At 44.8% G+C, this 13251-nt stretch overlaps 1 protein-coding gene across 3 annotated transcripts in view; it reads right to left on the bottom strand.

Annotated features, from left to right (window-relative positions):
* Positions 1-13251, bottom strand: part of LOC105027024 (tyrosine-protein kinase receptor UFO) — a 43111-nt gene that overhangs the window by 16764 nt on the left and 13096 nt on the right. For all 3 annotated transcript variants that reach the window (XR_004576133.1, XR_004576134.1, XM_034294175.1), the window contains exons 6-8: positions 11485-11683; positions 2842-2981; positions 1267-1411 (exon numbers count right to left, since the gene is read on the bottom strand). Coding sequence is in view for 1 of the 3 variants with exons in the window: in XM_034294175.1 (XP_034150066.1) it covers positions 1267-1411; positions 2842-2981; positions 11485-11683 (484 nt within the window). In the remaining 2 variants the exon portion in view is untranslated. The remainder of the gene's footprint in view (positions 1-1266; positions 1412-2841; positions 2982-11484; positions 11684-13251) is intronic.

Genomic DNA, 13251 nt, shown 5'->3' with positions numbered 1-13251 from the left:
CCACTGTTGTCCAGGGTACACAGGCTGGAATCAGGCCTGCGGGCTGGAATCAGGCCTGCGGGCTGGAATCAGGCCTGCGGGCTGGAATCAGGCCTGCTGCTCTGCTGCTCAATCTCTTGCCTCTATCATTCCCCACTGCCCATCCATAAACCCGAAAAATGACAGAAAAAACTGTTATAGTAATACTGACTTTCAATGCCCGTCATTCCACAGCACATTTTTATTTGTCCTTCCGTTGCTCTCCTCTGTTCTCCTCCCCTCCTCTGATCTCCTCCCCTCCTCTGTTCTCCTCTCCTCTGTTCTCCTTCTCTCCTCTGTTCTCTTTCTCTCCTCTGTTCTCCTCCCCTCCTCTGTTCTCCTTCTCTCCTCTGTTCTCCTCCCCTCCTCTGTTCTCCTCTCCTCCTCTGTTCTCCCTATATTGCTCTTCCACTCCAAAAATATACATCAGAACTTTGGGCATAATGTAAAAAACATGTTACTTATTTAGAATCATTATTATCCTGTGATAAATGTATTGGTAAGAACTAACATCAACCAATGATCAAAAGTAAAATGTTTAACAATATTTATTTTAAAACTATGCTTCCCGAGAAACAGCCAGGTCAGCAGGATCATAACGAGATAGAATAACAGTTTGACATTCTCATATCTATCTCTCTTCAGTGCTCTGAAAAGAAGGTTGCAGGATTTTCAAAAGAATATGAATATACAGTTTGGAACGTATCCGGAGTTAATGTGATCAATGCCTCCATCCCCGATGACAAGAACCTGAACGTCTGTTTATTTTAATATTACGGAGAAAAAGAATATGCCTCAGGGTACTGTAACAACTGCTTAAAATATTGAAGTGTTTGATGCGCCAGACCTAAGGAATAATAGCAGCTCAATAAATATATTTTTATGTTTTGAATCCAAAAGGACATGCCATTTAAATTAGCCAAGGCACATTATACTGCGCTGTAAAACAAGACAAAAATATGATTTGTATCACGTATCTGATAATCAAATGTCAGCATGAAACAATCTAGGCCGTTAAATCACTTCGGCAATGAATGATGAAGTTGATGCCTTTTACAGCATTTCATGGAGTTGACCTTAAGCCAGGCAGTTTAATTTGATTCAAGAATAATTTAAAAAGCATGACTAGGTCTCAACATTGTGATACTTTGCCAAATTTTGCTAAGATTGAAAAATATATTTCAATCCCGGAGGGATTGAAAATGCCGTTTCGGCTGTGTCTCCCCTCCTCTGCAGTCAGGTACTCACCAGAGGGGGTGAGGTTGAGGGTGTGTAGGGGGGTCCATGGTCCCGGCCCTGCCCCAGTGTAGGCACACACCCTGAAGGACACGTTGGACAGAGGAAGTGACAGATTTATGGACTGTTCCGTGTGAAGACCTGTGTCCAGCATAGCCTTTGGGAAGAGACAGAGAGACATGATATAACCTGGGATAGTTACAGAGACAGACATACATGTAAATTTAACCTGGGATACTAACAGAGACAGACAGACATATAAATATAACCTGGGATACTAACAGAGACAGACAGACAGACATATAAATATAACCTGGGATACTAACAGAGACAGACAGACATATAAATATAACCTGGGATACTAACAGAGACAGACAGACAGACATATAAATATAACCTGGGATACTAACAGAGACAGACAGACAGACATGTAAATATAACCTGGGATAGTGACAGAGACAGACAGACAGACATGTAAATATAACCTGGGATACTAACAGAGACAGACAGACAGACATGTAAATATAACCTGGGATACTAACAGAGACAGACAGACAGACATGTAAATATAACCTGGGATAGTGACAGAGACAGACAGACAGACATATAAATAGAACCTGGGATACTAACAGAGACAGACAGACAGACATGTAAATATAACCTGGGATACCAACAGAGACAGACAGACAGATGGACAAACAGACAGATGGAAGGACAGAGAGTGAAAGAGATTAAGACAGATATAGACGGAGACAAACATAGAGATATGTAACTATTGAACTTCTAATACTAACAGAGGCAGACAGACAGACAGACAGATGAAAGGACAGAGAGAGGCAGAGACAGTCAGAGACACACAGACAGAAGGACAGAGAGAGACAGAGACATACGTTACTATAGAACCTCGGACACTAACAGAGACAGACAGACAGGCAAAAAGACAGAAGACAGAGGAGGTTACAACACAGCCTTGGAGAGAAAGAGAGACAGTTAGACAGACAGAGACACATTACACTACAGCCTTAGACAGATACAGTGTGTGTGTGTGTTCTAGACACGGACCGGTTCCATTGTGGAGGTGCTGTTACACTACAGCCTTAGACAGATACAGTGTGTGTGTGTGTTCTAGACACGGACCGGTTCCATTGTGGAGGTGCTGTTACACTACAGCCTTAGACAGATACAGTGTGTGTGTGTGTTCTAGACACGGACCGGTTCCATTGTGGAGGTGCTGTTACACTACAGCCTTAGACAGATACAGTGTGTGTGTGTGTTCTAGACACGGACCGGTTCCATTGTGGAGGTGCTGTTACACTACAGCCTTAGATAGATACAGTGTGTGTGTGTGTTCTAGACACGGACCGGTTCCATTGTGGAGGTGCTGTTACACTACAGCCTTAGACAGATACAGTGTGTGTGTGTGTTCTAGACACGGACCGGTTCCATTGTGGAGGTGCTGTTACACTACAGCCTTAGACAGATACAGTGTGTGTGTGTGTTCTAGACACGGACCGGTTCCATTGTGGAGGTGCTGTTACACTACAGCCTTAGACAGATACAGTGTGTGTGTGTGTTCTAGACACGGACCGGTTCCATTGTGGAGGTGCGGTACTCCAGCAGGTATCCTTGCAGGTCTCCGTTGATCTTCCCCCTGGGCTCATCCCAGCTGACCATCACATCGGTCCCGTTCAACTCAGCCGTCAGGTTCCCTGGAGGACCATCGGGTACTGGGGGAACCACAGACACACCACACAGGTCACACAACTAAACAACACAGCCGTCAGGTTCCCTGGAGGACCATCGGGTACTGGGGGAACCACATACACACCACACAGGTCACAAAACTAAACAACACAGCCGTCAGGTTCCCTGAAGGACCATCGGGTACTGGGGGAACCACATACACACCACACAGGTCACACAACTAAACAACATATAGGCCACACACTAACCACCTGACAACACACACAACATTATTAATACCTCATTTTTAGATAGTTGCCATAATTGTCTTGTTAATAAATAGATTTCATCCTAAAAAAAATACAAACTGGTAAATTAAACAAAATACATATAAAACACATGAAAGGAAATGTCTTTTACATACTATCTGAGTTAGTATGGCACTCGGCCTGCCCAGCTCATGTAATCTGACTGGCTTGTTGACAGAGCAGAGCAGGCTAAAGGCAACAAGCAACAGCTACTGTAACAGTCTGAGGAATACAGCCCTGAGGGGCCCTGAGGAATACGGCCAATCAAAACTCTGAGGAATACGGCCAGTAGAAACCCTGAGGAATTCGGCCAATCGAAACCCTGAAGAATGCGGCCAATCAAAACCCAGAAGAATACGGCCAGTCCATCATTGAATTTGAGCGATCAGAGCGCGCAACTACGAGATCAGGATGTACTGGCATCCAGGAGCCAGAGATGTATGAGGCTAGGACCTAGGGGCCAGGGGTCAGGGGTCAGGGGGGTGATGGCTGACCATCCCTGGGTTGTTTTGACAGCTTACAGCCTCACGGGGTGGATGGGTGACCAGCTGGGAGGAGGGAGTTTAGGAATGTAGAGAATGTCTCTTTATTAAGGCTAAAGGGCTCGTTAAGAACTGAGGAGCTGGACTCTCCACCACACAGCAGACACCAGAGACAACCAATGAGCTCAGATCACAACTCTCTCCACTGGTTCTTTACTGGGACTCTCTCTACTGGATCTTCACTGGGTCCCTGTCTAGTTCTTCACTGGATCTAGTTCTTCACTTGGTCTCTGTCTAGTTCTTCACTGGGTCTCTCTCTACTGACACACACAGTCCTTTAACCCTCAATCTTTCTTGTCCTCTTTTTCTCTTTTCTGTCTGTCCATCTCTCTCCATTTCAATCTCTCATATTCCCTTGTTTCTTAAGTCCTTTCTTGATATTTCTTCTCTTTCATTCATTCTCACTCATAGGCCTAGATAGAAAGAGCCCCCCCCCCAAAAAAACATGTTGGAAATAGTAGCAGGAATGTGTGTATTTGAAGTATTTATGTGTGTGTGTGTGTATGTGTGTGCGTGAGTGTGTGTGTGTATATATAGTATGCTTGTGTGTTTGTTAACAGTCTCTCACAAGGCGGTGCTTCTTAACTTTAGTAGTTTGAGAATTTAGGGGGTGCTTCGTCTCTCACACTCAACGGCTATACTGTATGTTGAACATGGCTGTGGAGGGAGGGATGATGTTATCAGGAAGTGTTTGGGGATGATTGTTTCCACATGTGGCCTCTCTTCTCTCTCTCCTCTCCCTCTTCTTTCTCTCCTCTCCCTGTTCCCTCTCTTCTCTCTCTCTGCTGCCAAGAGCAACACCCTCCATGTCCGGCCTCCTGCCAGATCCCTCCTCCAGTCCCTTCCCCTGTCCCTCCCCCCAGTCCCTCCCCCTGTCCCTCCCCCTGTCCCTCCCCCTGTCCCCTTTGCAAACCTGTTTTTTCTCTTTCTCTCCTTTTTCTTTCTCAGGTCCAAAAGATTACATCTGTTTCTCTCTGACTTTTCTAACTTTCACACTAAAAGGCCCCCGCCCATGTTCATCCAGCACTCCGCTTCTGTCTTTCTCAATTTTCAGCAGGAAAAGGACCAATTAACCAGTCAGCGCTTTGTTCTGAGAGTACAGTGGACTTCATTTAACGGAGTGTTTCCCATAAAACAGGTCATGACCTTAGTGGGATCAATAGAGAACAAATGCTATTTACATAAAGCCATTAGATCCGATAGCCACCAATTGCAGCAGTGTTTCCCAGATCAGCTGGGACCAAAACCATCAAGGCTGTCAACTCTGCCAGGACTCCATTTCTCTCACGCACAAGTTCGTCTCTCACTTTCTTTTTCTCTCTTGATATTTGTGTCTCTAATCTCTGCTGTAGCCCATCATAACCCTGTTCAACCCATCCTGTTAAACAGCCAAGGATTGGCCAGGTGAGGGATGACTGTTAGGGCCAGAGTATGATGTTAAGGTTTTGAAAACCCAAGCAATAGACCATGTTGTAAATCATGGCATGACAATGACTGGGCCAGCTACAATGATTCAACCAAACCTCAGAAGGTCAACCGTGATCTCAATCATCAGAACGTCCTGCAGTGTGAAAGCAGCTGGGAACTGATTATGTTCAGGTGTGTTCAGTTTCAATATGCCTGTTGTGAAAAATTCCCCCAAATTCCACAATATTATACATCATTGTAATCAGTAACTCAGTATCCAAAATGTATTTTTAGAGGGTGATGGAGTAAATTCATCTTTTTGAATAAGGCAGGCTTCAAACTGGCTAAGACAAGGAGGAGAGGTTGGAATTTCATTGGCCAGCGGGCGACGATCCAAGTACCCGGACAACGTGGGGCCATCATCACCATGTGCACGGCTGTATCAGAAGATGGTGTGGTGGGACGCAGTCCTCATATTGGATCATATAATGCAGCTCTCCTTGTAACCGTCCTTGATGAGCTCGATCAGGTCTATAGAGCTGATGGCGTGACCCATGTCATTGTGTGGGATAATGTCAGGTTCCACCATGTAGAGCTGATTGCGTGACCCATGTCATTGTGTGGGATAATGTCAGGTTCCACCATGTAAAGCTGATGGCTTGACCCATGTCATTGTGTGGGATAATGTCAGGTTCCACCATGTAGAGCTGATGGCGTGACCCATGTCATTGTGTGGGATAATGTCAGGTTCCACCATGTAGAGCTGATGGCGTGACCCATGTCATTGTGTGGGATAATGTCAGGTTCCACCATGTAGAGCTGATGGCGTGACCCATGTCATTGTGTGGGATAATGTCAGGTTCCACCATGTAGAGCTGATGGCGTGACCCATGTCATTGTGTGGGATAATGTCAGGTTCCACCATGTAGAGCTGATGGCGTGACCCATGTCATTGTGTGGGATAATGTCAGGTTCCACCATGTAGAGCTGATGGCGTGACCCATGTCATTGTGTGGGGTAATGTCAGGTTCCACCATGTAGAGCTGATGGAGTGACCCATGTCATTGTGTGGGATAAAGTCAGGTTCCACCATGTAGAGCTGATGGCGTGACCCATGTCATTGTGTGGGATAATGTCAGGTTCCACCATGTAGAGCTGATGGCGTGACCCATGTCATTGTGTTCAAATGTTGCAAGCATAGATTCTGGCCCATCCACAATTGACCACCCTGTACCATACTCTCCTTTCCTTAACCCGATTGAGGAATGTTTCTCCACATGGAGGTGCAAGGTATATGATAGGTGTCCTCACGAGCAAGTCACCCTTCTCCAGGCCATGTATGGGACACACAATGACATCACGGCAGACCAGTGTCAGGCCTGGATCCTCCCCAAGATGTTTGGCTAATGAAAACATCCATTGTGATGTGGATGAGAACATGTGGCCAAATCCACAAGACACGGTTGATAGAAATATAGAATTACAGCAATCAATCCTTTCTTTTGCTTTTTACAGTAAGCCAGGTGAGGGACACTGCAGTGGACATTTACTGTAGTTTGTTGTAGCAAATTATTGTTGCTTTGATTTAAAGAAACCTATATTGTGATTTTATTCTATTTCATTAATAAATATCTGATTTTGTTCAATGACTCCACTGTGTCTGTAGTATTTTCTCAACTAGTTATTTTACAGTGATGTGTATTGTTCTACAATATTCAATGATTGAACGAACAACTACACAGTGAAAATATGAGTATCTTGTGGGTGGGTGATCTAAATGAATGTTCTTGTGATACTGCATGATAAAGAACTGATTTGAACCACTGATGGTGCTGGGTACTGGGTTTCTTTATTGATATGAATGCGCAATGCAATGTCCTGAGACAGTTTGTGTTACCAGTGATGACTGTTTGGGTTTTGGGTCTAGAATTTTGAAAAATGACATCAACGTTCTGAAATTAGTGCCAATGTGACTGTAAAAAACAGTAATTAACAAGACACCCTTCAAATACACAGAGATGATTCATCCTGTTGTCATTTTATGGTAACATAATGATTTGCGTATCCAAAGAGATAGAGAAAACTCCCTGTGTCCAAAGAGATAGAGACAACTCCCTATGTCCAAAGAGATAGAGACAACTCCATGTGTCCAAAGAGATAGAGACAACTCCCTGTGTCCAAAGAGATAGAGACAACTCCCTGTGTCCAAAGAGATAGAGACAACTCCAGTTGTCCAAAGAGATAGAGACAACTCCCTGTGTCCAAAGAGATAGAGACAACTCCCTGTGTCCAAAGAGATAGAGACAACTCCCTGTGTCCAAAGAGATAGAGACAACTCCCTGTGTCCAAAGAGATAGAGACAACTCCATGTGTCCAAAGAGATAGAGACAACTCCCTGTGTCCAAAGAGATAGAGACAACTCCATGTGTCCAAAGAGATAGAGACAACTCCCTGTGTCCAAAGAGATAGAGACAACTCCCTGTGTCCAAAGAGATAGAGACAACTCCATGTGTCCAAAGAGATAGAGACAACTCCCTGTGTCCAAAGAGATAGAGACAACTCCCTGTGTCCAAAGAGATAGAGACAACTCCCTGTGTCCAAAGAGATAGAGACAACTCCCTGTGTCCAAAGAGATAGAGACAACTCCCTGTGTCCAAAGAGATAGAGACAACTCCCTGTGTCCAAAGAGATAGAGACAACTCCATGTGTCCAAAGAGATAGAGACAACTCCATGTGTCCAAAGAGATAGAGACAACTCCATGTGTCCAAAGAGATAGAGACAACTCCAGTTGTCCAAAGAGATAGAGACAACTCTGCGTTTCATGCTGAGCCATGTGTCATGTTGTGCAAAGTCATTTCATGAACGAAGTATCTTGTCTCTCCATTATGTTCTGAATGAAAGTCAATTGGAAGAATAATGTCATATCAAACTTTTGCTTTGGGACAGGGGGCATCTTTCTCTCTCTCTCTCTCCTTCTCTTTCAGTCTTTCCCTCTTTTCTTTTGGCCTGTTGTCCTGTTTTTTTTTTTGGGGGGGGCATAGTAAGCTTGGGGGGGAGGGCTTCTCTTTCTCTCCTTCTGTGTTGTTCTCCCACTATACCCCCCCCCCCTTCTCTTTCTTTCATTTTTCCCACAGTACTTGGCTATATTTCATCTCTCTGAAGTCACAGGTCATCTGGGGGTAGGACAGGAGGAAGAAGGAAAAAGGGAATCGCATGAACTGTAAGAGGGGAACGAGAGACTAGCCCCGCTCGTTTTCATACGCAGGAAATACATTCCTCTGTCGCACTGGTAGAGTGTAGGCATTGCCCCGAACAGAGGAGGAGGAGGTGGAGGAGGAGGAGGAGGTGGAGGAGGGAGTCGACTATGAGGCCTTGACGTGAAGGGAGTAGAAATGAGAAGGGAGAGATCAGCGACAATGGAAACGACAATGTCACAAATAGGACGTTGTTATCAGACACCTTTCAAGGCAACACACACACACACACACGGAAGAAGACTGATTAGGAGGAATCGGAGAGACGGCTGTCGGGCCAGCTCACCTCCTGGATCTCTATCCCTCTGAGACACAGAGCCATGGAAACTTTGACTCAGCTCTCGTTAACTCTCTCTTTCATCTTCTTTTTTTTTTCGTTCCTCCGATATTCTGCACCGATTCTTAGACATGCTCGTTTTTCTTTCTAATTTGTTGGCCTTTCTCTTTCTTCCTGTCTCTCTAACCCTGACTAATCAAGCACCTGACCACGAGGCTTACGTCTTCTTCCTCGGTATCTCCTTCTGACTGTTATTCACACTGGAAGATGGCAGAGTGTGCTAAGCGATTAGCCAAAACAGTACACGTAATCTCACTCAGACCTGAGATATTCCCGTAACTTACAGTCTCTCACTTTTGTTGTCTCACCCTATCTAACTTACAGTATTTTCACTTAGGGGTTGTACTCACTTTTGTTGTCTCACCCTATCTAACTTACAGTATGTTCACTTAGGGGTGTACTCACTTTTGTTGTCTCACCCTATCTAACTTACAGTATGTTCACTTAGGGGTTGTACTCACTTTTGTTGTCTCACCCTATCTAACTTACAGTATTTTCACTTAGGGGTTGTACTCACTTTTGTTGTCTCACCCTATCTAACTTACAGTATGTTCACTTAGGGGTGTACTCACTTTTGTTGTCTCACCCTATCTAACTTACAGTATGTTCACTTAGGGGTGTACTCACTTTTGTTGTCTCACCCTATCTAACTTACAGTATTTTCACTTAGGGGTTGTACTCACTTTTGTTGCCGGCGGTTAAGACATTAATGGCTGCGCGTTGAGTTATTTTGAGGGGACCGCAGATTTACACTGTTATACAAGCTGTACAATCACTACTTTACATTGTAGCAAAGTGTCAGTTCTTCAGTGTTGTCACATGAAAATATATAATCAAATATTTGCAAAAATGTGAGGGGTGTACTCACTTCTGTGAGATACTGTACATCAGCCCAGAGAGAGACAGACCCAGTACCTTTCCAACAACAATCACTCCCATAGGACAGGAGCAGAGAATGACACAAGTTAGTGTTTAGAAATATTTTTTTTTCCTGTATGTTAAAACCCACTTCTCATTTCTCCATTCCTCCATTTTCCACTCTCTTCTCCATTCCTGCCCCCTCATTGTCCCTCGCTTCTGCTTCTCCCCCGGTTGTTTATCAGAAGTGCTGTGATGAAATGCTGCTTAACTCTCAGCAACATCAACATGGAAAGCCCCTGCATCTTGCCCATGCCATATCTGCTTAATGAACCCTATCCTGCACATACTCTCCTCCCGCCCCCTTTTGTTCCTTAAAACCCCTGGACGCCGACAGCATGAGCTGGCATGGAAAAATCCCTCTTAGTCAAGTGGAAGCAAAATAGCGTTTGAGTTTTGACAGCGGAGTAGAGCCGCTAGCTAAACTGACCATATATGCTTTCTCTGCACCCCTTTCTCCATCCACGCCTCCTGCCCAGCAATTCTGTTTCCTCTCGACATCTCCTTCGTTTATATTGTAAACGCTTTCTGTAAACCCTCGGAGCTGCAGCGTCTGGTTCTGTCTTCTGACTGTCTGTGTCAGTAAACACAGATCCAGGTTGACCGGCCGGGCGGACACTTCAGTCTAACCACGGTAACCTGCCAAATACCCACCCACTAGCAAACACCCACACGCACACACGCACTCACTCACATTAACACACATTTTCGTTTTCACAACTTGGGCCTCACTATGGCCTAATGAACATGCAAGTATGACAAGCATGACAGAGTTGACCCAGATAGAGAGAGAGAGACAGAGGAGAGAGGAGAGAGAGAAGAGAGACAGAGGAGAGAGAAGAGAGAGAGAGAGAGAGAAGAGAGAGAGAGAGAAGAGAGAGAGAGAGAGAAGAGAGAGATTTGGGTGAGACAGTAAGGGAGTGAGAGGGAGGGAAAGACCAAGCGAGTGAGGAAGAGACAGCTAGAACAAGAGAGAGGGCATGAGAGACAGAGGGAGAAAGTGAGAAAGAGAAGGCAGACCGACGACCAGACGACTGAGCCACAACTTCCTGAGCTTTGATTCCAGCCTACGGGCGACGTCCCAGCGAGACACAACCTCTACGACGTCCTAAATGGCAACAGATGAGAGCGTCTACATTCTTTTTAGCGCAGCCGCGTTGAGGTGTTGTCACAGACTAGCTGGATAGCGACCCAATCCGCTCAGTGTGCAGCGGCAGGGACAGGACAAGGCCTGGACCAATCAATGCCCTCGACCTTGAGTCACAATGGATGCCGGCCCGCTCACAGCTCCTTGGGCAAAAACAAACCCCTCAGTGTTTGCCAGGTTTCAGCTCTGTACTGTATCTTATCGCAGGGCCCCAACGGAGAAGTTGGAGAACCAGATCTATCAATGTGGTATCAGTGTCTAAAGATGCCGGACCGAAGAATAACCACAATACTGAGACAAATTGAGACTTCAGTTTATAATCTGTTAAACTTTTACCCCAGTAAATCGCTGATAGCGTATTGTGGTCCTAATATCCATATGAATATGTTGTCACATATCTGCTTTAAAACACAGATGAGCTGGATAGCAGGAAATGCAACCTTCTAGTGTACAGTATTTTAGGTGTGTAATTCCAACCTTAAAATGCCTTAGTTGGTTTGGGCTAATGAGAAATGTATCAACCACTACACGGTTCAAACCCCCCAAGAAATTCTACATAGCGTCGTTGTTTCGCACAGCGAGGAACTGGGTCAAATTAAGACACAGCCCCTGTAATGGAAAGTAAAGTCCCACCTCCTTCCTCGGTTTGGAGCGTGACCCAGGGGGTCCAGTCCGAGGCCCCCTGAGAGCTGTGGCAGGCCAGTCGCACCGCGTACAGACTGTGAGGATCCAGGCCTCGGATCTGGTAGCTGGCTGGCGGCACATTCACATTCTGGTTGTGGATCATGCGGTGCAGCCCATCGACAGCCACGTCCTCTCCTGAACGCCTGGCCTGAAGGGGGACACACATGTCAACATGGTTGTCTCCCAAATTCTATGTATTTTGACTTTTTTTAACCAGGTCAGTCTCATTGAAATTAAAAATATTTTTCTCAAGAGGGATGAATGCTTGGCATAGGACATTGAATCAATTGAAACAAAAACAAAATCGCCACAATTCACAACCCAAAAAAAATTCTGCGAAAAGGTTACTTGCATGTTCCTTCAAGAGTGCCGCAAACATCAATAAAAAACAACAAATGTTCAATTTTGAAAATAAAAAACTATCAAAAGAATAGTAAACATTTATTTCCAACAAAATAGATAGCATATGGATGAGGTATGGATGAGGTTCCGTTTTATTGAAAATAATTTATACAAAAGGTTGAAGGTTTCTGTTTCAGAGAATCCACTGAGATCAACCCGTCAGAATCGCAACCAAACAATCCAGAGTTTCAGTTTCCCCTTAAAATGAGGTCTTCAGTTATAGTTCCTCTGTGACAGCAGTCAGTCACTGGAGGTCATCTTTCACCACCTCCTCTAACTTCATCCATCACCTCACGCCTTTCCTCAGAGCTTAGCAGCTGTGCATGTTTGCAATTGCGCTGCATGACTGCCTTCTTGCGTGTGTGTGTGTGTGGGTGTGTGTGCGTGCGTGCGTGGTTTAATTGAAGAAGTGCCTGTAAACAGCAACTTCTCCAAGCCTCCTTCGTGTTGGGCAGGCAGCCAGATTCAGTGAGGTGATTCAAAAAGCGGCATCATTAGTTTAGATGCTGTGAGGGATTCTTGGAACGTGACAACCATTACCATTATCATAACCTGTTCCTGTTCAGCAACATGAACATGCTGTGTCAACACATCTCCTACTGCATACACGTAACCCCACAGCTGGAGGCAAGGAACCCCATGAAAACATCTGGACCAATTTCAAACTGTTATTTTGCCTGGATGTTCCTGTTTTTTGCTGTTGTTGTTATTGTGTTGTATAGTGATTTTTTTTGTTTCGTGTATTAATGTTATAGATATTTTTTGTTAAGCATCGTGTTGGGTTCAGTTGTTGTATCAGGGTTTGCTAAGCGAAAATAACATCACTAACACTGACACAACATTGACACAACACTGACCCAACACTGACACAACATTAACAAAACACTGACACAACACAGACACAACACTGACGAAACACTGACAAAAAATTGACAAAACACTGACGAAACACTGACACAACACCAACACAACTTTGAAGAGAGAAGGTTGAACATCAAAGTATCTGAGTAATTGAACAGACAGGCAGATGTGTGACTGGGGACCAGGTAAATGACAGTAGACAGACAGCCTTATGGTCTACTGACCAGATGTTTAAATGGATGGGCAGTTGACAGACTGACTCACTGAATTACAATTTGACCAGTAAACAACACAGTTAATCTAATTTATGACTCACTCCTGAGTCACACGGATAGATCTGAATCTAAACGACTCACTCGTAAATCATACTGTTGGAGATGGTGCATTCCCCCGGTATGGCTCATCCCATCCTGCCTACCTCATCCTGCCTACCCCAGCCCAGGCAACATCCTA

The sequence above is a fragment of the Esox lucius genome, chromosome 1, assembly GCF_011004845.1.
Source record: "Esox lucius isolate fEsoLuc1 chromosome 1, fEsoLuc1.pri, whole genome shotgun sequence".
Classification (NCBI taxonomy): domain Eukaryota; kingdom Metazoa; phylum Chordata; class Actinopteri; order Esociformes; family Esocidae; genus Esox; species Esox lucius.
Note: the sequence above shows the minus strand (reverse complement) of the source record. Positions and strands in the feature narration are given on the sequence as shown.